Below are 23731 nucleotides of genomic sequence, written 5' to 3'. Positions count from 1 at the left end.
GGAGTGGTGGCTCTGAGGCTAGGGATTTGTGCTGGCAATCGGAAGGTTGCTAGTTCGAATCCCGTAAATGCTGAAGGAGACTCTACTCTGTTGGGCCCTTGAGCAAGGCCCTTATCCTGCAATTGCTCTGTCCTGGGTATGATGTTAATCTGCATCCAGCGCTGCACGTACGCCCTCCAACCTGCAGGGAAAACCTGGGGGTTGGTGGCAGAATTGGCACTCCAGACACCATAAAAAAACCTCACACTGTTCCATTTCCATCTGAACTAGTGTGATTCTGAGGTGTCACCTGTTGCATGGCTGCACTTAGGTCCTAATCTGGGATCCTGAGTTGGTTTGTCATGTGGTGGGTGTGGCAATGTGCTGTATCAGCGTGTGCTCCTAACCTCTCTCTCTCTCAATGCAATCATCTGAGCTAACCATTTGCTATATAGAATAGAATATCATTTATTGTCATTGCATTGAGAATATACAGTGTGTGTACCCCAAGCCTCCATGTTCCTCACCCCTCAAACCATTCTGCTTTTGTACTCTCTCATGTCCTATATAATCATGCACTGGAAAAACTAGATAGGAAATAGATGGATACATTTATTAGAGAGTGACAAGTGAACTCTCATTCTGTTTGAGCCATTCTGTCTAGGCAATGACATTACTAGGCTTAAGAAATGACATGTTAAAAAATGCTTTAGTTGCCTCACATTTTTATGCAATCATTTTGTTCGTGAGTTGTTTCATTTAAAATTCATTGTGGTAATGTACAGAACCAAAATTAGAAAAAAGTGGTCTCTGTCCAAATATTTATGGACATTACTGTATGTATATATATGAATGTGTGTGTACTGTAACATGCTAGGGGTCACTGTTGCCCCTTTAAACCCAACAGACAGACACAGGTTAAAAGCACGAAGAAGTATTTTTAATTCTTTTCTTCTCCAATAGTGCTCCCCAAGCACCACACCCACAGTAAACAGGCAAGTAAATAGCCATAATAACCATACAATTCTCTCTCTATCTCCTCCACACCTCCCAGCAAGCTTTGTCCACCTCCAACCAACTCTGGCTGGCCTGCTGGGTTCTCAGCAGTCCTTTAAATAGTCCCTGACCTGGATCAGATGGAGAACTTGAGTTTTCTTCAGCCTGGAAGTACTTCGGGGCTTCCGTCCCCGTGACTTGAGAGTACTTCCAGGCTATGCAGAAAGTAGAAATCCCCAGGTCCTCCTGCAGCGTCTCCTGGTGGCACCCATGGTATCCAGCATGGCTGTGAAGCCAAACTCCAGATCCCATGGTGCCCTGCAGAAATCCTGCTGAGGGAGCTGCAGGGAAATCGCCATCTAGCATCTTGGGGGAGGCAGTGTCCCAAAGTAGCTGCCTTCCCCCAGCCTTCCATTCTTTAGGCGTCCTGGCCAGGTTGAGCTTCTGGCCGTCCATCACAGTATATATATACAAAAAAAGAAATGTAAGAACATCTTCTCATATGTGAGACATATTGCAGGCCGTCCAAAGATGGCACTGGAGCTGGTTTTCACATGACTCGGGCAGAAAGAGGTGGGTTCAAGAGGGCAGAAGACTGTCATCATAGATGGTCAGGCTGTTGATCTTCCATTCTGCAGAAGGAGAAACAAGAAAGGCATCAGGCAACAGCGCCACCCCCTTGTCCAGAAGATGATTACTATCAAAAGGAACCTTAGGCTGTCTCCCATGCGCACATGTTTAACTATAAACTGTATAAATATATAAAGGTATATATACATAAATGCATAAAAATAATTTTCTTCACACTAACTTTTTCACAGCTCGTTTATGTACACACTCAAGCTTTTCGTTGTCTAAAAATAGCCAAGTTATCCCTATCTTGCTCCCATGTTTTGACTTTGGTACAGTATTTGTTCCTAGCTCTTTCTCTGTCCCTCTCTCTAAACACTAGGACTTTCCTTCATTTGATTCCTTCCTTATATTTTTATCTGTAGACACCTTTAATCCCAAATTACCACCAAACAGAATAAATACTTTAAAGTTTGTGCCTGCAAACAAAGAACTAATCCTTTATTTCTTCAAAATGAAAAATGGTTTTGATAATCTGTGTCCCCATTTTCTTGTCAATTTCAGCATTTAGAGTGAGAACCTCTCTTTCACATGTTTTATATTATATGGCACTAGTGATTGTGTTGGTGTTACCGGTGTTCTCAGAAAGAGGTTTTTCATCTTGCAGGGCACCCTGGATATCATCAAGAGGAGTCGTAGCGCAATGGCTTGATGGCAACTCTGATCTGTACCAGGAACTGAGAGGGATGGCAGCAAGGGCTCTGAGGGCAGATAAGGAGGCATTTGTTAGAGGAATCTGTGAGCAAGTGACACACCATCTGTGGTCTAGAGACCCACATCCTGCTTACAGAGGAATCGAAGCATTACGCACATCCGAATCTCTTCCTCGGGGAGTCGCAGTCAGGGTGGCTGATGGAACGGTCCTTATGGATGACACTGCATTTATGACCTGCTGGGCTGGCTACTTTGAGTAGCTGTTCAAAGCTGATCCTCCGGCTAGAACGTTGGGTATCTCTGAGTCCACAGTTCTTGAGGCTGATCCTCCAAGTAGCTGTGAACCACTCAATCTCACTGAGATTGCACAGGTTGTGAACCAGCTGAGGGAGTGGAAGGCTGCAGAGAACTGTGGTATCCGGGATGAACTTCTCTAGGATGGTGGTAAGGCTGTCCTCCTGGCATTGCAAGCAATCTTTGCTTCCATTTGGGAGACTGGCGTCATTCCAAGTGACTGGAAAATGGGAAAGGGAAGGGTGATCACCTGGATTGCGGCAACCACAGGGGGATAACACTGCTTTTGGTGCCAGGTAAGATCCTTGCTAGGGCCATCCTCAATAGGATCCATGGTCACTTGCTCACTTACCAGTGACCAAAGCAGTCTGGTTTTATGCCTTAGTAGTCTACCATCAACCGCATCCTGGCGCTGAGTGTTCTCATGGAGCGCAAACGTGCATATTGGCAGAGTTTCTTTGCAGCCTTTGTCAATTTTCGTAAAGCATTCAACTCACTGTATTGAGCTGCCCCGTGGGACATCCTGAGGGTTCATGGGATCCCCTCAGGATTGCTGGATATCATGACCAGCCTGTACACTGGTACTGTGAGTGCAGTGCAGAACCTCTATGTTTTTCCCAGTTGATTCTGGGGTTTGTCAGGGGTGTGTTCTTGCTCCTACTCTGTTCAATGCTTGCATGGAGCAGCTGTGGGGCATCTGTTGGTGCAGAAAGATTCACTGATCTTGACTTTGCTGACAATACTGTGATCTTCGTAGAGCCAATGGAGGTTCTGTTCGGGGCTCTCGAGAGACTGAGCAAAGAGTCTGAGAGTCTGGGCTTGTGAGTATCCTGGATAAAAACCAAGATCCAGGCCTTTAATGACCTCTTGGGCACAGCCATCAGCAATGTGTCTGTCTGCGTGGAAAGTGTCGACCTTGTCAAGAGGTTTACTTACCTCGACAGTGACATTCAGACTGGGAGGGCATGGGGGTCATGAGGTCGCTGGAAAGGGGTGTATGTCACTCCTGATATCTATGAAAAAGGACGAAGGTCCAAGTCTTTAGAGTCCTGGTGCTTACTGTCTTGCTTCATGGTTGCAAAGCGTGGATGCTATCCAGTAACCTCAGACGAAGGCTGGACTCCTTTGGTACTGTGTCTCTTTGGAGAATCCTTGGGTACCGCTGGTTTGACTCTGTATTGAATGAGAGGTTGCTCATGGAGTCCCAAATAAGGCACATTACCTGCATTGTGTGGGAATGCTAGTTACAGCATTATGGCCATATGGCGCAATTCCCCAAGGGTGATCCATCTCGCAGGATCCTTATTGTTGAGGACCCAAGTGGCTGGACCAGGCCAAGGGGATGCCCACGTAACACCTGGCTGCGGCAGATAAAGGGTAATTTCTGGAGCGTGGAACTGGACTGCGTGTCTGCATGGGGGGCTGCCAACCAGGATCCTGAACTGTTTCATCGTGTGGTGGGTTTGGCAATGCACTGTACAAGTGCCTCCTCCCCAACCTGCACTAGTGACATCAGGTATAACTGGGCACATTAGAGCGATAACCACAGTGTAGTAATGTCATAATCTAGCTAAGTGAATGAAAAATATTTTTTCATTTTGGCTCAGTGGATCTTTCACTTTGAGAGACAGATGTTAAAAGTGGTAACTAAAATTACCCTGTTAGAAAATTTTGGTGTGTTTGCGATGTTCTAGATGTTCCAAAAAGCAAAGATTATGTAAGGAGAATGACCAGGAATTCAGAATCAAGGGAAACAAGGGACAATTATTGTAATTCAAGAAATACAAAAATAGTTTCTTTCACCAGTGTGAACTTGATATATCCATGTCAGTAATGTGTTATTGTCAAAATAAAGAATTCATAACAGAAAACAGCCATGTTGTGGTTTAGCAAAAAGAGCATTCAATGCTGATGTCACTTTTTAGTTGATGATTAACTACACCAAAATTACAAAATCTGACAGTTGACACCTAGGCTGAGGGACAGGCAGTGATGGATGCAAGGCTGAAACAAGACTCCATTCAACTAGTTTGTTGGTTGGACAGCAAAAAAGAAACAACACAACCATATCCAAGGTTGTGGGGTCAACCATCTGTCCAGTCAAGACAGTGGCCATCTCTTACTGTTTTAATCATTGGACATCAACAAACCATGGCAGCCTTATTACATACATGACTAGACAGAAAGTAGGCAGTCAGTACTTAGAGCAAGATGAGGATAAGAATAAGAATAGGACAGGATAACCACTATTCACTCTTTGAAAGCCAAATGTACAGGAACAGAAACAAAAGCCTTGCTTAGTCTATAGCCCTAATTTTCCAACTTGAAAAGTACAAATGGAAACAACAAGAATTTTTTGTGCAGATAAAAACGAAACACACACACACACATAAACTGTTTTACTTTGTTCTCCATAATGCAGTAACAGCAGCCTCCAGTCCTATGTTTTAGGATCTCATTCATGTATTGACCACCTTTTTTCTTTCCTTTACATTTTCATCATTTGTGTTTCCCTTGTGGATTAATTGATTTTGCAAGTGATGGCGTGTCCCCCTTTTTTCCCCTCAGATGCAGCATAATATGATGTATCTGTTTTAGTCTTTGTTCTAAATAATTTATAAATTTCATTTTTGGAATTTTTTGTGTTTTTTTTACTTTAATAAATTTTAACATTATGATGGTGACACCACCCTGTTGCTATCCTGGATTATTGTTCGCCATAGAAACCACTGTTTTATTATACTTTCTCATGGCATTGGCTATATTATTGGCATTGATAACGTTCAATGCCAGTCATGTGATTGCATGTCATTGTGATGCCTCAATGTATATAACTTATTTAAGATGACCGTGCATGGTATTCGGTATCCAAACATTGATTCTCTTTGTTGTTTTACAACCATTTTTACTAGTGTAGAGGAAGATATCAGGCACTTCCACAAAGAATTTAGAGTTAGGACTTTCTTTGTGTTTGGTATTGCATTTTTGGCTTGACAATTGGTGTTAATAGTTTATTTGGTATTCAGACTTTAGCTTGAACTACAACTATGATTCTGACTATGCCATGGTGCTGGAACCTTCTCCTTTGAACCCATTCCTTCTCAGATGTTCAAAACATGTTAATTAGGAATGCCATCAGTGTGGAACATTTTTTGTTGAACGATACAGTTTGTCGTCACCACAAATCAGATTAGATAAGCAGTTTATTGATTTATTCTTAAGTAACTGTAGTCCACTGCATAGTTTGAGTGACTAAATATGTGAACAAAGCTAATAAGATGAAATAACATAAAATAAACATTTTATACCCTATGTGCCTCTTGTAAATCTTTCACACATGTCTGAACATTCATTTAGTTAATTTATAAATTTACTGTAAAACATAAAATATACTGTAAATAAGGGTGTGGATTAAAAAAAGGAAAAACATGTTGAAGCTCTTGTCAGTACACATTGGGCATTAATTTCAAATTAGCAATACAACACAATGATAAATTAGGTTACTAGTATACATGTATTGATGTTTTTTTGTTAAATTTGTTCAAATGTTCGGCGCAGTCACAAACATTTGTGAAAGAAACTAGTTTTTCCATACTGTTATGGGCATTTTTATTGTTGTTATTGGTGAAATTATTGAAACAATAGCAACATTTATACAATAGCTGCTTTGTCAGAAAATATTTCTCCTAATGTAACTGTATCCTTGTACTGCTGAAGAGAATGTATAACGTACATTTTTATAGAAATAACAACCACAAGTTAATACTACTACTATTTTGATTAAAAGTAATAGCAATTATTACAGTAAAATTCAGTAATTTCATTGACATTTAGTACCTGTTTTTTACAATCATAAACTAATAACACTATATTTCCGAAGCTGTCTAATTTCCTTAAAGCCAAAAGTGTCTGTTGTTTCCCTTTTGGGATTAATAAAACCAAACCAGATATTACAAAAAAAATATTTTTTAAAGAGGAAATAAAACACTATTTTAAATGCCTAAGGAAGGATGTATTTAGATGAATAATTGTATTTTTTTATGTATTTTCAGGTGGAGGTTTTACCAGAAAGAGATCCAGATGATGATGGAACTAAAATAAGTGTAAGATTTTTAAAAATATTTTGTTATAAATTCAGATACTTTTGTATGACATAGGAAAGAGCATATTTTCTTGTAATGAAAATTGACATCTTTGTGCAGTGCATTACTTTGTTTAAATGTTCAGAGTTCTGCTTTATTGTCATGGACTATACATGCACTGGAATCCATGCTCCTCGTGGATTTGTATGGTGTGAAGAAGTCATATACAGTATTTTCATATTAAAAATAAAACTTAATGGCAAGTTTAAGTTTTGTTGGAAATCATTACATTCATGATTGGTAATTTAATGATAATAACTGAAACTTGGCTTCACCTGATGGTTCCTGGACGCAGTTGCACAGCTAGCAGGCTGCAAAATCCCCTGCAGAGACAGAAACAAAGACTCAAGAGAGGGGATCTTTTCATATATGAGCATGAGGACTAGTCAAAAAACAATATAATCATAGACAGTAATTGTTCTCCTGACCTAGAGTTTATTTCATTTAAATGCCAAACATTCTTTCTTCTAAGAGAGCTAGGAGTCATGATTATCACTGCTGTTTATACACCACCCGATGCAAAACTTAGCATAGCTCTCAATCTACTGCTAAATGCTTTAAACAAACACCAACAGGCTTACCACGATGGCTTTCACGTCATAGTGGGGGATTTGAATCACGCAAACCCGAAGTTGATTCTTCCTAAATTCTTTCAATATGTGAAGTGTCTGGATGAGGGACAAAAATACACTTGATCATGTCTACACATATATTAAACATGCAAATACTGTAGAGCTACACCCCTCCCCCACACTGGCCAATCAGACCACCTTTCTCTGCTCCTCATTCCTGCATACACTCCTTGTAGGAGACATACAAAGCCACATATAAAATCTCTTAAAACATGGCCTGAGGATGCACTCTTTTGACTATAGTACTGTTTTGCAAACACTGATTGGGACATATTTGAACAAAGGAACCTAATGTAGTCGAATCTGTCCTATATCAAGTACGATGCCGATAATGTTACTGTAGAGAAGTGTATCCGTGTCTTCTGTAACCAGAAACCCTGGATGACCAGCAAGGTCAGGTCCCTCCTCAAAGACAAGCTTTCAGGTCAGGTGGCAGTGCTTTCTGTATAGTGCTATTAGAGTTGAGTTAAAAACAGGGAATAAAAGAAGCTAAAGTGATCTATAAAAGAAGGATAGAAGGCCATCTCTCAGAAAATGGCCCTTGGCATGTGTGGCAGGGAATACAGAACATCACCAGCAACAGGGGCTGTGTTACAACACCTGCAGACCTGGGGGGATCACTAGCAGAGGAGCTGAACTGTTTCTTTGCGCGCTTTGAGATGGAACATCTACAACCAGTCTCATTCAATCAGCCTCAATTGCAATCCAGCGCCCATACACTTACTTTACAGGAGCATCAAATGAGACGAGTGCTCAATTCAGTAAACCAGAGGAAGGCTGCTGGTCCCAATGAAATACCTGGGAAGGTGCTGATCACCTCTCACATGTTTTAACAGGCATCTTCAATCTCTCCCTGAGACAAGCCTTTGTTCAAGTCTGTCTGAAGTCAGCCAACATCATTCCACTGGTGCCACTGACTGTCTCAACGACCATCGCCCAATAATAGCACTGAAGTGCTTCAAGAGGTTGGTTTCACACTACACCAAAGCCTGTCTCCGTCCCACTTTTGACACACACCAGTTTGCTTGCAGAGCAAACCGGTCCACTGAGGACGCCATAGCTGTAGCTGTCCACACTGTATTGAGCCACTTGGAACACAGATAAACTACGTGAGGATGCTTTTTATTGACTACAGCTCAGTATTTAATACTATTATTCCAGATATTCTAGATAGTAAACTGTCTAACTTAGGTTTCCCCCCAATCTTCTGTGCCTGGATAAAGGACTTTCTTATCAGTCACCCACAGACCCTGAAACTTTGCCCCCACTTTTCCTCTCCATCTCTCCACAAGGCTGCATGCTAAGTCCATTGCTGTTTGCCCTCTACACCTATGACTGCAGTCCAGCCCACCCTAATAACATCATTATCAAATTTGATACTATAGTGATTGCACTCATCTCAGAGTGGAATGAGTCTACCTACAGATAGGAGATCCTGAAATTGGCAGCTTGGAGCTCAACAAATAAACTGACACTGAAAACCTTGAAAACAAAGGAAATCAGTTTTGACTTAAGGAAAAATAGTGCAGACCTCAAACCCCTCTACATCAACTGTGATTCTGTAAAGAGGGTCCCAGCCTTCAAATTCTTTGGTACCTTCATCTCTGCTGACCTGTCTTGGTTTGCAGATACTGTAACAAAGCAGTTCTTAAAAAGGCACAGCAGCGACTTCAGTTCCTGAGACTGCTTAGGAAGAATAACCTGGATCAAAAGCTGCTTGTAAACGTTTACCATTCCTCCATAGAGAGCATGTTGACATACTGTATCATAGTGTAGTACAGAAGCTGCACTGCAGCAGACAGGAGGGGGTTTCAGCATGTCATTTGTGCAGCTCAGAAGATTGTCAGCTGCTCTCTGCCCTCTCTACAAAACTTGTATACTTCCCACTGCCTTGGCAGGGCAAAAAACATTTTGAAGTACCCCTCACATCCTGGTTTTCACTTGTTTGACTTGTTCCCCTCTGGTAGGTGATACATGTCAATCAAATCAACGACAAACAGGCTCAGAGACAGTTTCTTTCTCTGAGGCTTAACTACTTTGAATCTCAGCATGCACTGACCATCTCTCTTTTCTCTCTCCTGCACTCCCCCCTCCCCTGCTCACCTTTTCTTGAATGTGCAAATATATAAATTTCCTCTGCAAAATAATTACAGTCCAGTGCAATATTTGCTCTAGCTTTCCAATGTGCAATATCTACATTATTATTATTATTATTCTTTGTGCAATATTTCATATCATTTGTAATTTATTGTGCAATAATCACAGTCTAGAGCAATATTGTTCTATTTGTTGTATGTTCAATATCTTACATTATTTGTATTCTTTGCGCAATATTCTTATCAATGATAATTCAATTGTTGTACCTGCATGATCAGTAATATTCCTGTTTTGTAATTCCCCATTTGGTGCCTAGCAATTAGCACCTATTAATTAGTATATTTTATATGTTTTTTATTTAGCAGTTTTTATATAGTAACCATGTAAACATGCATGCTAAATCTAACATCTGAGAGAGACATAAAGTCTTAGACTTGTTAATGTACACATGAGATGATACAAAGGGTCTATGATTGAAATTCATGCTTGAATGAAGTTAAATATTAGGGTTGTTATGAATAATGAAATGTAACAATCTAACTACATGTGTGCTTTTATTTGAAAATGCACCATTGTGGACACAATACTCAATGTTTTGACCTCCTTGAAACCCAAAAGACATAAATGCTTCATCATTGTAATGACAACAAGCAATAACATTCAAATATAAATAAAAATAGTGAAAAAAAAACTTAAACACACTGTGAATGATTATTTAGGAAATGCATACGTTTCTGCAAGACAAATTCAAATAAAAAAACAGACAAACAGCCAAAGCTACCTCTAAATACAAGAAGCAAAAACTGAATCCATATTCTCTTCAACAAACATAACTTCTGAAGTGAGAAGATTCTGTCAAAAGAAGACTGAAAAATATGTTTCTCAGATTCATCCCCTGCAAGAGATGTAATATGTGAACTGTCACCCAAGATCCCATAGCATTGGAATACAGTAAGAAACTGACTAAAATATCAAACTTCACTGCAAAGGTTTATGTACTTAACAAGTGGTTCCAGAGACAAATAGATCTTCATAAGATTGTCAGCCCGACTAGACTCACAATTTCTAAAATAACTATCTACATCAAAGACAATGGCAACAAATTGCAGGCTAACAAGAAAAGGACCAAGAAAATACAGTATTCCAACATCAAAAAAGAGTAAAATAAAACATATACTCTGACGAAGAAAACCTTAAAAACTGAACTTTCTTTTGAGTCAAACAAAGTTAAAATGAAAGTGATGCAGAAAAAAAGGAGTAACAGTTTTTGGAAATTTTATTTATTATTATTATTACTATTATTATTATTATTATTATTATTATTATTATTATTCTGAGTCACCAAATATATATTTCTTAACAACAGTGGTCATTTTCCACATCACTCAAAAATTAGACTGGCTACTAGTGGTAATGCAGGGATGAAGGCATGCTACAAACATGAAGTTTTAATTTTCTCATCCAGAAACACTTCCTTTACCAATGAGCCAGAATGCAGCTACAAGAGCATGGATCAAATATGATGTAAGCAAGGGTCTTCAGAAAAGTTACAACCATTTAAACTAGACTGTATAAAGGAAACCTAATAAAAAATATATAGGGCTGGTCAAATCAACCAGCCAAAGGCACAACACATAGAATTCCCTTCTTAAAATGTTATTAGAAATTAGAAATAGGATACATGATTTAGAGGCAACAATACTAGCCAGGGTCTATGATACAGTCTAGTGGTAATAATTACAGAATCACGACTCACAGTGATGTCAATTAATGTACACGTGAAATTTAATTACAACAAAAACAACTATAATGAAATTCTTAGTTCAATTATTTTTTTCTGGACCCATCAGATGTTACCATTGACATAATACTAAGCAAATCTCATAAGAGTGAAGTTTGTTTGTTTGCAAAAATACAGTAAAACAAAGGAACTTCCCTCAAAAAATTAGTGTACTGTAGTGCCAAATCTGATGAGAAGCACCAGAATGTTAGACAGAAAAATGGTGGGATTGTGGTGGAAAACAATAAAAGACAGCAGTTTACCTTGGACCCTGCAAAAAAATAAAAATGTGTCTAACGAATTTTTCATTTCACAATTGACACTGTCAACATTCTTGAAAGGCCATGATAAAACTGAAGAAAATGTGTGTGGGGTGAACTTTGGATTTCACCGAAAGCAGATTTGAGGTGATGCATTTGAAAATGTCAACAATGCACGGTTCATGTGGTTTCAAGAAGCTTGTTCAAAAAACTTTCCTGTCAGTGGACCTTTGATCCAAGAGAAGGCCAAGAAACTGGAAATTTTCTCACCCATTTTTTTTAAGACTGGAAACAATGTAACACCTATCCAGTTCTTGTCTTTTGAACAATAAAGAGAGGATAATAAAAAACTGTTATTTATCCCTTAAGATATAGCGATCACAGCAAAGTTAAATATGAAAACATTTTTGAAAACACAAAACTGAAAACCAAAACAAATATTATGGAAACTCAGCAACTATAAATAATAGATGAGGTCACTTCAGGGATATCTTCATCCAGGACAGAAAAATTATATAACATTTCCAAAATCATTAAAATTAAGAGACTAAAAATACAGCAAAATAGATAAACAAAAATATCATTAAAAATGTAAGACTTAATAGATCACTCTACAAGAACAATTACAAAATCAGCCATAAATTCAGACTTAGAGAAATGCTAAGCACTACAGCAAGGAATTCAGAAAAAAACTGAAAAGGTCAACAGAGAAACTGAAAACAGAATTCCTATTGAAGGCAAAACAAGTGTCATGGTCAAGCTATGGTTAGTTTATTTCATGTTTTTAATTTGTAGTTTTCATATTTTTGCTATTAAGTAAATTTTGATAATATGGTTATGTTTATTTATTATTTAGTATTTACATATTGTGCATGTATTCTATTTTCTTTAATTCTTTGTATTTTATTGGTGGAACTCAAGAGACAGGGACACCCTGACATCTCTACTGAAGGGCCATCCTCAGCATTTATATTTTATGGTGGGAACAGGTCTTTTAGAGGTTAAATGTGATTGCTGAATAATGCATCTCCGTATGTATTATATTTTCAGTGTTCAGAAGTTTTTGGTTTCTGCCTATTTTAATAATTGAATTTTGGATTAGGATTTGTTTTCCTTTTAAGACAAACATTTTTTTCATTTTTATTCTTCTTTTGTGATATACAAACAGTTTTCTGCATTTGTAACGATTTCTTGTTGAACTTGTCTCTCAAGCCAGAGGCGTAATGGTTTCCATTACCTGTAGAGGTGATTTTTGGGTATTTTATGACATTTAAGATATTTTTGAAATTTTAAAGCCACCTACTCATTTTGGGCCTGTATACCCCAAAGCCTGCTTGTGAAGCACAAGGCCAGGCTTATCTGAGGTGGAGCCTATCTAAAGGCACGACAGTGAAAGTCATGGCTTGGTTTGTGGAATCTTCATACTCTTTTCACTATTTTGAGGGCACTTGATTACAACAACAAACAGCAAGCCGTTTTTTCCAGTACAGTGATCCCTCGCTATATCGCGCTTCGCCTTTCGTGGCTTCACTCCATCGCGGATTTTATATGTAAGCATATCTATAATAATAAAAGGCAAAGCCCTCACTGACTGACTCACTCACTGACTGACTGACTCATCACTAATTCTCCAACTTCCCGTGTAGGTGGAAGGCTGAAATTTGGCAGGCTCATTCCTTACAGCTTACTTACAAAAGTTAGGCAGGTTTCATTTCGAAATTCAAAGCGTAATGGTCATAACTGGAACATATTTTTTGTCCATACACTGTAATGGAGGAGGCGGAGTCACGTATCGCGTCATCACGCCTCCTACGTAATCACGTGAACTAAAAACAAGGAAGAGATTTACAGCACAAGTCACACGCGGGAACGAAGGTAAACGACGTTAATTTTTGACTGTCTTTTAATACTGTGTAAGCATACATATTAACACATGTGCAATTAAACGTGTGCATTTACAGGGTGATTTCTCAGGCTTAAAAGCTCACCTTTTATCAAACGCGGGAACAAAGGTAACTGACGTTGTTCACTGTCTTTTAATACTGTGTAACCATACATATTAACACATGTGCAATTAAACATGTGCATTTACGGGGTGATTTCTCAGGCTTAAAAGCTCGCCTTTTACTAAAAAGGTAAATGCAAAACTATTTTCAATCAGTTTATTGAAACGCTCCCGTCAAGGATTGCAATAACATATTCGCGAGATAAAAGAACGAAGTAGGGGAAATGGAGGAACAGCCGGAAACAGCGAAGAGCAAAAAATTAATTAAACAATTGAGAACGGAGCGAGTGAAGCATACAAGCATGTTCATAAGGGAAACAAAGCACGGTGTAAAACGTAAGTTTAAATTAAGTTTATAGAAATGCTCCCGCTGCGGATTGCAATAACATATTCGCGAGATAAAAGTTTCATGAGAAGACACGAGGTATAAACGAACCACACGCCGTGGCGCAACGTTAAGGGCAACAGTTTCAACCATTCTATGATATGCTTCTCGCAACTGAAAGACGGCACATGGCGGATGTTAGCCGACTTGCTGACCGCAACGTTAGGGGCTTCAACTATGGCGCTGACGCCACATCTCAGTGCCAACACTTTGCAGACTGTACTTAAAAGACACGCCCTCCTCACTGGACAGTTAAAAAGACCAATCAAACTAACGATGACATCAAGTATTACCCAATGAAAAGTAGGAAAGGAGGCATCTTCATAAAATGCGTGTGGGATGATTTGCATGACACGCTGCTTTAAAAAAAAAATGATAAAAAAAATACGAGATAAATCCCGTCCAGTATTGATTCAAAACGGGACGCGCAATTTCATTCTCAAACGCGGCACGATTCCGTATTTTAAAGGACGGGTGGCAACCCTACAGTGCCAGGTAACCACCCATACAATCAGATTGTGATTCAGACTACGAATGCAATGAATGTAATTACCCCGATCTACATACAAGGCGAAAGTCTTGCAACATTCAAAGATGATGGTTTGGGATAAGTACACCATACAACATAAAACAGCTTATGAAGCCTTGAACCGAAAAAAGCAAGATCTCAGAGATCGTAAAAAAAAAAAAAGGAGGTAATGTCGTTTTACTCGCTGTACATTTTAGTCAAACATTACCAGTTATTCCACGAGGGAGACCAGCAGATGAACTCAACGCGTGTTTAAAATCCATGCTTCTCCCACGCTCGGTTATATGTCGCGTGTTCTCGGGTAGGTACACCAAAAAATGTATACATTTAAGCATGTAATGGGCAAACAAAAAATGAGGTATACCCGAAGGCACTGCAGTAGTACTCAATGTAACTTTACTTCTTAAATGTTAATGTTTTACTGTTTAATAATTTATACGCTTCTTATATATTGTTCAAATTCTTTTATCAAAATACCAGTGACAGCGCAATGCACGATAACATGGAGTGAATACACCATACGCATCTGCCCACGGCCGCCCTGGTGTGCGCAGATAGGAGTTGATTCTAAAATAAAATAAACATAAAAAGAGTAATACAGTCATCACCCATAAAGCGGATAGCAGACGTGACGTATTATATGTGTACCAGATTTCAAGTCAATAGGTGAAACGGTTTGCAAGCTACAGGTGATTTAAAATCCTGGACAGACCAACGAAAAGCCACGGTAGCAAATTATAGAAGAAGATTTTACTGTTTAATAATTTATATTTATATGAAATGTGCTTCTTATATATTACTTCATATTCTCATATGATAATGATGTTAATGTTGTTTATATTGATTTCTATGTTATTGTAAGTGCATCTATGTCTGTATATGTATGTATGTATGTGTTTATATATATATATATATATATATATATATAAAAAATATATATATATATATATATATATATATATATATAAAAAATATATATATAAAAAATATATGTGTATATGTATATATAATATATCTGTATATGTGTGTATATGTGTATATGTATATATATATGACAGCAACACTCATAACAATGACAACACAATTACATTGACAATCATGTTACATTATTTTTAAAATGTTTCCTTTACTTTTTCATAACCTCTTTAACACACTACTTCTCTGCTGCGAAGCGCGGGTATTTTGCTAGTTTAAATATATATCGCAACTTTTTTGCTGGTTCGCGGATTTCTGCGGACAATGGGTCTTTTAATTTCTGGTACATGCTTCCTCAGTTGGTTTGCCCAGTTGATTTCATACAAGGGACACTATTGGCAGATGGCTGAGAAGCTACCCAACTTACTTTTCTCTCTCTCTTGCGCTGACTATCTGTGATCCTGACGTAAGGGGTGTGAGCGGGGGGGCTGTTCGCACACCTAGACGATACGGACGCTCGTCTAAAAATGCTGAAAGATTATCTTCACGTTGCTATCTTGTGCAGCTGCTTCCTGAAACGACATGCTGAATGGTGCTTCGCATACTTAAAAGCACGAAGGGCACGTATTGATTTTTTTTATCTGTCTCTCTCTATCTCTCTCTCTCTGCTCCTGACGGAGGGGGTGTGAGCTGCCGCCTTCAACAGCTTTGTGCCGCGGTGCTTCACATACTTAAAAGCCAAACAGCCCTATTGATTTGTTTGCTCTATCTATGTGACATTCTGTGCTCCTGACAAGCACTCCTTTGAAGAGGAAGATATGTTTGCATTCTTTTAATTGTGAGACTGAACTGTCATCTCTGTCTTGTCGTGGAGCACAGTTTAAACTTTTGAAAAAGAGACAAATGTTTGTTTGCAGTGTTTGAATAACGTTCCTGTCTCTCTACAACCTCCTGTGTTTCTGCGCAAAGCTGTGATCCAAGCATGACAATATAAAAATAACCATATAAACATATGGTTTCTACTTCGCGGATTTTCTTATTTCGCGGGTGGCTCTGGAACGCAACCCCCGCGATGGAGGAGGGATTACTGTACTACCTATGTAGAAAAAAAGAAGTAAAAGAGACTATAAGAAACCTCAGAGATAGACAAGGAGAAATCTCTGAAAATTAAAAGTGAAAAAATGAGTTTAAGCAAATATTTAACATAAGTATTTTTAAAAGAAGATATAAATGGAATGCCTCAGACTGAAGTAAAGACAAGCACCAAATGTACTAATTTTAAAATAGAAGGGTTACATGTGGTTCAGGCCTTCAAAGACTAATAAAACCTGTAAATTTGATGGGATTTTATCAGTTTAACTGAAAGATGGTTATTTATGAATCTTTATTGAGCTTATTCCAGCAGTCTCTTCAGATGGGAGAAGTACCTGATGACTGTAAGATTACAAATGTGAGTCCTATCCTCAAGAAGAAAGCAAAATGGATCTTTGCAATTACAAACCAATAAGTATTACTTGTATGCCATGACAAATTATGTGAACTGTAAGAGTACTTACACTAAATAGCAGCATGCATTTATGAGAGGAAAATCATTTCAAACCAATCTTTATAAAGCTGTCACCTGGAGTAGTAGAGAAAAGCAAAGCAAACCATGTAACATAATTTATTTAGACTTTCAAAAAGCCCTTGATACAGTTCTATACCAAAAGGTTAATTCTGAAATTATGAGCCATTGGCATTTGTAACTTACAAAAAGTCTCTCAGGTTGTTTTTTCAGGAGTAGGCAGAGTGCTCAAATTAAAGAAGAGTGCTCCAAATAGTTGGAGGGATAGCAGATACTGAGAAGTTAACAAAAATAATTGAAGAAGAAATGCAGTTTAATTTAGTATAGAGCAAAGTGCTAAATGTATATAAAAGGAGCATTGTTTATGAATACAAGATGAAAAATATGGTCTTATATTAAGCACTCTCTGAAATGGAATTTAGGGCTTTATGTTGATAAAACATTTTGTTTATTTAGGCAATGTACAGCAGCAATTTAAAAAGCAGTATTATAATATTTTAAAAGCTGTTTTATAAATCAATAGGCATTATTCTAAGACTGTATTATCCAATACAGGGACCGCATCTGGAGTGCTATGTGGCATTGTGGTCACCACACTATAAAAAGTAAATATTGCAACAGCACTAGAGACGGTGCAGAGGAGAGCAACTATGAGCATCTAAGGAATAAAGAGCATGTCTCACTCTGACAGAACCTTTTATTCTTAAGCAGGGGATGATGTGGGTGAACCTTATCCAGGTGATCAGAATTTAAAAATGTTGATCCATCAGTTTTATTCAGCAAAATAGTGCATCACATATTCAAGCACACTGGTGGAAATCAAGGGACAAAGCATTTAATAGCCAATAAGCACTTCTTCACACAATGGATCGTGGAAATCCTGAACAGGCTACTAAATCATGTAGTTAGAAACCTGTTAAACCCTGTTAATGCAGAAACCTGCCTATTGAGCATCATCCTCTCAGGACCATTCCCGACCACTTGCCTCCTCTTTACAGCACTGGCTCCACTACAGTCTTGCCCCTTTACTTTCTCTTCTCTCTTTCTCATTTAAAGGTTGTCTATTTATTTATAGAAGAATATCTTTTTTGATACATCTGTGCAGAAGGCAGGGCTGTAGGTCTCTAGCAGTGTGGAACAAATAAACATAATTTATCTTTAAATACAAGCTGCTAAAATGTAAAGAAGGAACAACCATGTCCTGTACTTAGACTTGGCCAATGCCTATGAGTCAGTCCCACATAAACTCTTGTGGTCTTCATCTGAATTCTTCCATATACCACAGTGTATTGCAACTCTGGTCAAAGCCTTTTTTCAAGATCTCAAGTCCTCAATGACAACTGCAGAATACAACATGGCCTGGCATCCTGTGGAGTTAGGCATAATGGCAGGGTACACCATTTCTTCACTGGCTACTACCATAGGAATAGAAGTAATCATTACGGCTTCTAAAAGGGTAGTAGGAGGAGAGACATCAGGACTACAACTACCAGTGATGCAGGCATTTATGGATGACTTAAACATTCTGACAACAACCACCCCATGTACTAAATGGCTGCTTGAGAAGATCCATTCTAACATTAAATAGGGCCAAATGAAAATTAAAACAAAGACGTGGAGGAGCATTTCTGTAGTCAAGGGAAGGCTGGTTGGTCATAAGTTCCATGTGGAAGGGAATGATAACTCCTAATGTAACAGAAATGATGTTTCCATTACTCATGTTGAAACTCTAGAGAGCACATTCAGTTCCTTCATTAAGATGTGGATTAACCTACCAAAATTGTGAAGCAATATCTACCTTTATTGCAAATGGCCTCTGCAGTTGCCTGTCACAGAGCTGCTAGAAAAGTTCAAGTGTGCCAAGCTGAGGGTAGAGATGGCTCAGAACAATTTCAGAATCCAGTGAAAGTATTATCAAGGACACTGCACCCATGACCTTAACAGGAAGGAAGTAGCAAAGTCCATTACGCAGGCAAAATAAGCACTCAGATTTGCAGACATTGTAGGCCATGTGCAATTTGGAAGATGGCGTTTTGGCAAAGGTTCATATAGGCCCAGGTGGCAAAAGGCAACACAAAGGGAAAGGAGTGTTATGGTGGTAGATGAAGTACAGCGACAGGAGGAGCAAATGAGGTATGCAAGAGTAGTTTCTCAGGCACAACATGGACATTGGGGAAGGTGGAAAAACATTGAGAAAAGAAAAATCAATTGGAAAAATTTATGGGAAAAGGAAGGAAGGAAGGAAGAAATATAACCTTCCTTATAAGAGCTGTTTATGACTTTCTGCCATCTGAATCAGTGGCTTGGTAATGAACCTGCTTGTCCATTTTGTGGAACATCAAACCTCAAGCACGTCCTCCAATCCTGCAAAGTAAGCCTTACTCAAGAAAGACACACATGGAGTCACAACCAATTCCTTGGGTGTTTGGCATCCATTGAGGAAATATAAAGGTTGAAGAACAACTTGGCACCCTCTACAATTGGAACAATAGGAACAACTAGGATCTCCTTTGTTCAGCAAGGAGAATCAGTGTCGTACACTGTGACATGAATGGCATACAAGCATACTGCAACCAGTTCATGACTGGAAAAAGACAGTTGACCTTGATAAAAGGCTAATATTTCCACCAGATATAGCCATAGTCTGTGAGGTGCATGAAGGAAACATCTAAGATATACTGAGATAGCCACAAATGCTAATCAGCATGGATACATAGATTGCCAAAATTTTGCATCTTTTCACAACCACATGCTCAGGTGGCGAACAAAAACACTGGCAGCCAGTTTCCCTATGCGCGTTCGTATGCGCCAATGATTTCCCATTCTCCGCTTCCCATTTTCTTTCGTTTGCGTATACAGGGCCTAACAATGCAGCTGATGTTGCACAAGGAGTTATAATGTTAACCAAGCAGAGGCCTCAAGGGCTGGAAGAGGTGGAAAAACTGTTGCTAGTGTGGTTGAACGAAAAATCAACTTGCAGGGGATAGCATAAGCGAGCCGATCATATGTGTGAAAGGCTGGAAGATTCATGGCTATTTGCTGAAAAAAATCCTTCTTCGAGTGGCTAAGGTGAGGAATTTAAAGCCAGTAGAGGATGGTTTGAAAAGTTTCGCAAGAGAAGTGGCATTTAATTTTTTTCCCTGTGCTTAAAACTCATAAAAATAAAGTGTTTACAGCGAGCGGTTCGTAAGGGTCTAGCGTGAACTCTTGCAATGTTAGTTTTCTCTGTTGTTCAATGTTTTCTCAGTGTTATTCAATGTTTTTACATTTAGTTTACTATTACACTGTGCATTCTATGGTATAATTAACTATTTTTGTGCTTTACAAATATATACAGTATTTACATACAGTTCGTATGGTCTGGAATGGATTCATTGTATTTACATACAATCTTATGGGGAAATTACGTTCAGGTCGCGACCAGATCAGGTTACGTCCAGAGTTTTGGAATTACGGTCGTGACCAGAGGTACCACTGTACTTTATAAATCCCCAAGGGGAAATGAACATAGAAGGATATATAATATAATAATATATAATTCACATAGGATAGAAGGTACAGATTCTAAACAGTAGAGATTGACTGCAGAGTATTGACTGTGGCTACTTCCATGGTCTAAAGGGTTTGGGATTCCAAGGCCAGGACCAACAGAAACCTATAAAGCAGCTTTTGGAGACAGATAAGCAAGGCAGTCACTGGTTATGAATGAAGAGGAATGATGGCAGCTGGGCACAAAAATGATCCATGAGAGTTCAGATGTGGAGTGGGCCTCACCTGTGATTCCAGCTTGTCCATCTGAAGCCTTTGGAGATACAATGGGCTTCAATGAAACATATAACAAGGAGGGGGCCCACCTGATGACCCCTGAGAAGCATCTGCCACCCATCAAAACCCACCTCAAGATCCCAATACTATGAGCCGAGTTAGGATCTGTTTATTTAGGGGACTGAAATATCTAGTCCTAAGTGCTTAAACTATAGCACATGCTGAGTAACTTTTGCTGAGGATTTAGTAACAAGGTAACAGCTGAGGGCAACATTTTGAGTGAGTTAATGTAATTAATTTCACATGTTTCTTCTTGACAGACATTTATTCAAAGCCATGACATGCATACACTGTTTTACAATATGTGTGTAATCTCAAGACACAAATCAATACTTAATAACACTCTTGGCTTAAAATATTGACATATTTGATAAGCTCCTTCATATAAAAACAAAAGAATAGTCTGGGTATTTTCAATATTTATAAAAAAATGCTTCAATATATGACACAATTTAATGTGGAAAATTAATATGTACTATGATTGTGAATGAATAACTTCAACATGAAATATTCCAAATTTTTGCTTTAAAGACAAAATTCTAAAGTCCATATGTCCATACATCCCAGATTATTTTCTGGAAGATATGTTGGAACTTCGGTATTTTCCTGTGATAGTCCGACATGTTGGCATATATGTACTTCATCACATATACTAGTAACGTAACACATATTTAGTATATATATATTAATGTGTGATGCAGTTTCTTCAAATAACTTAAGGCAATATATGAAACTGGCATGGAAATTTTCAGTGAATGATGCCATGTTGAAATGGTATGTGCATCAGTTTTCTTATGATATTAATGTATGAGGGATAGTGTTGAAATGTGCAAAACTTCAGTTTCAGTGCATTCATTCAACAAAAGAATAAGTGAAATGCACTGATATTAGTAAATAGTTAAACTCTGAGAATAAAACAGATAAAAAGATACATAAATCTACAATTTTATAACCAATGTTAAAAGGTTAATATTAAGCAATTTTAAATTAATTTGAAATTAAGAAAAGATAGCATAAGACTGATAAAATAAATTCAACTATAATATTCAATTGAAATAAGAATTGCATGTTTTCTTATTTGATATTTTGCCTTCTTACAGACAGTAAAGGTACAAGGAAATGATATCTCCCACAAGCTACAAATATCCAAAGTGGAGAAAGATGATGAAGGTCTTTATGAATGCAGGGTCACGGATGCCAACTATGGAGATCTCCGGGAATACAAAGCTCAGGCTTACTTGAAAGTAAATGCCAGCAGTTATTCACGAAACATGCAAGCACTGGAATCCTCACCATTACACCTTCAAGATGGAAAATCACGCAGGAGTAACACAGCTGCTGTGGCCAATACTGGGGTGAGTTCAGATAACCAGCGACTCCATTCAACCTCCAGTTCTCATACTACAGCATCCAAAATTCTCAAACACAGCCCTGGTTCAGGTATGATATCTGCTTCTTTCAAACTTTTTTGAATATTATTCATTTTTTCATGTATACTGAAAACATGAGTTGCATACAGATCTACTGTAATTTTCAAATGTGGAAATTGTATAAACTGAAAAGAAGAATAAAATATGAAAGTATACTGTTATACTTTTGTTGCAAATTGTATTAATTGGTCAAATTTTCATGTAAGCAGTATATCAAGGTGTACTTGTGCTGAATACACTTTAATTAAAAAAATAAAAATTAATTGCAAAATTTTCAATATATACAATATGTATATATAAAACAGTGCTTATTTGTAAGGCTGGAGATCCCTTGCTTATGGGAGTTTAACACATTGCCCACAGTCTCGCCAGCAGTTCTTGTATTTCAATAGGTGCTTGCACAGAGTGTATGACTAGATTTCAGCAAAACAAGACTTCAGCAAAAGAAATGTGTCCACACTCAGCCACCATTCAGTCTTTTATTTGATGTACAAAGCCAAAATTGTACTGTGTGTCTTGTGAAGTCATGAGCATTATAAAATACTATGGTCCACAGTTTATCATTAAACAGCATAATACAAATTTGAGCCATGAGTATACAAATGCATTGTGCTTGTGATCTAAAGTATAAAAATAGTCTTACAGGTACAAGCAGTAAATCTTTTGACATGACAGTGGCTAATACTGGCAGGTATATATTAAGCAAGATGAAATGGGCTCACCTTTAGAGCTGTCAGCTCTGAGAGATGTTGATGAAGGTTGCTTTCCTGCAGACCATGCTGCTGCTGTCATGAGAGGCTCTTGCATAGCAATGCTATTTAGTACATGATCAAACACAATTATTTTCAGGAAAAATTACAAGGTGTAGTAAGTTTGAAAACTATTCAATTTCTGTCAGTTCCTCCCCATTTAATGATAGACTGTAAGACTTTATTAATTATAGTGAATCTCAAAATGCTACCGTATGTTCTACTGTAAGAAAAATGATATTTTTATAGTAAATTTTTATAGTATAGCACACATTACAATAAGTTAAATACAGTGTATTCAAAACTGCAGTCACTACATCCTTACAAACATTAATATAAAAAATTGAGTTGCTTTAAGTAATACTCAAGACTCATGACCCCTATCCATCTTCTTAGAATACCAGCATGACAGAGTAGCCGGGGTAGCAGCCCAAACTCTCCACCTGCAACTGAACCCAGACAAAATTTCCTATTGCTCAAAAATGAATCATTAAGGAAACTGAAATAAATTATTATACATAGTTTATCATTTAAATACTTCATTGTTTTAAACAATTATTCATATATTTCTTAGCAATGAAAACTGTTGGAGTATGGTAACAGTGATAATATATGTACACCCACCGGCGACTTTATTATGTACATCTTGCTACTACCAGGTTGGATCCCCTTTTGCCTTCAGAACTGCAGTAATTGCTTGTGGCATAGATTCAATAAGGTGCTGGAAACATTCCTCAGGGATTTTGGTCCATATTGACCTGATACTATAACACAGTTGCTGCAGATTTGTCAGCTGCACATCCATTATGCGAATCTCCCATTCCACCACATCCCAAAGGTGCTCTACTGGATTAAGAACTGATGA

General features: G+C 38.1%; 1 protein-coding gene and 1 long non-coding RNA gene across 3 annotated transcripts in view; one reads left to right on the top strand and one right to left on the bottom strand.

The window, feature by feature from the left end:
• LOC127528431 (V-set and transmembrane domain-containing protein 2A-like) overlaps nucleotides 1-22174 on the top strand; it is a 121495-nt gene extending 99321 nt beyond the window's left edge. Inside the window, exons 3-4 of the mRNA XM_051929224.1 lie at nucleotides 6606-6656; nucleotides 21788-22174. Of these exons, the coding sequence (XP_051785184.1) occupies nucleotides 6606-6656; nucleotides 21788-22159 (423 nt within the window). The 3' untranslated portion in view covers nucleotides 22160-22174. The remainder of the gene's footprint in view (nucleotides 1-6605; nucleotides 6657-21787) is intronic.
• Nucleotides 939-23731, bottom strand: part of LOC114653623 (uncharacterized) — a 28182-nt gene continuing 5389 nt past the window's right edge. Inside the window, exons 2-5 of one of the 2 annotated variants that reach the window (XR_003716542.2) lie at nucleotides 22840-22931; nucleotides 7277-7363; nucleotides 6971-7018; nucleotides 939-1607 (exon numbers count right to left, since the gene is read on the bottom strand). This is a non-coding gene — a long non-coding RNA (uncharacterized LOC114653623). The remainder of the gene's footprint in view (nucleotides 1608-6970; nucleotides 7019-7276; nucleotides 7364-22839; nucleotides 22932-23731) is intronic. The other variant, XR_003716543.2, reaches the window with a different exon arrangement.

This window comes from Erpetoichthys calabaricus, chromosome 6 (genome assembly GCF_900747795.2).
Source record: "Erpetoichthys calabaricus chromosome 6, fErpCal1.3, whole genome shotgun sequence".
In the NCBI taxonomy this organism is placed as follows: domain Eukaryota; kingdom Metazoa; phylum Chordata; class Cladistia; order Polypteriformes; family Polypteridae; genus Erpetoichthys; species Erpetoichthys calabaricus.
The sequence above is the reverse complement of the archived record's forward strand: the minus strand, read 5'-3'. Positions and strand labels throughout refer to the sequence as shown.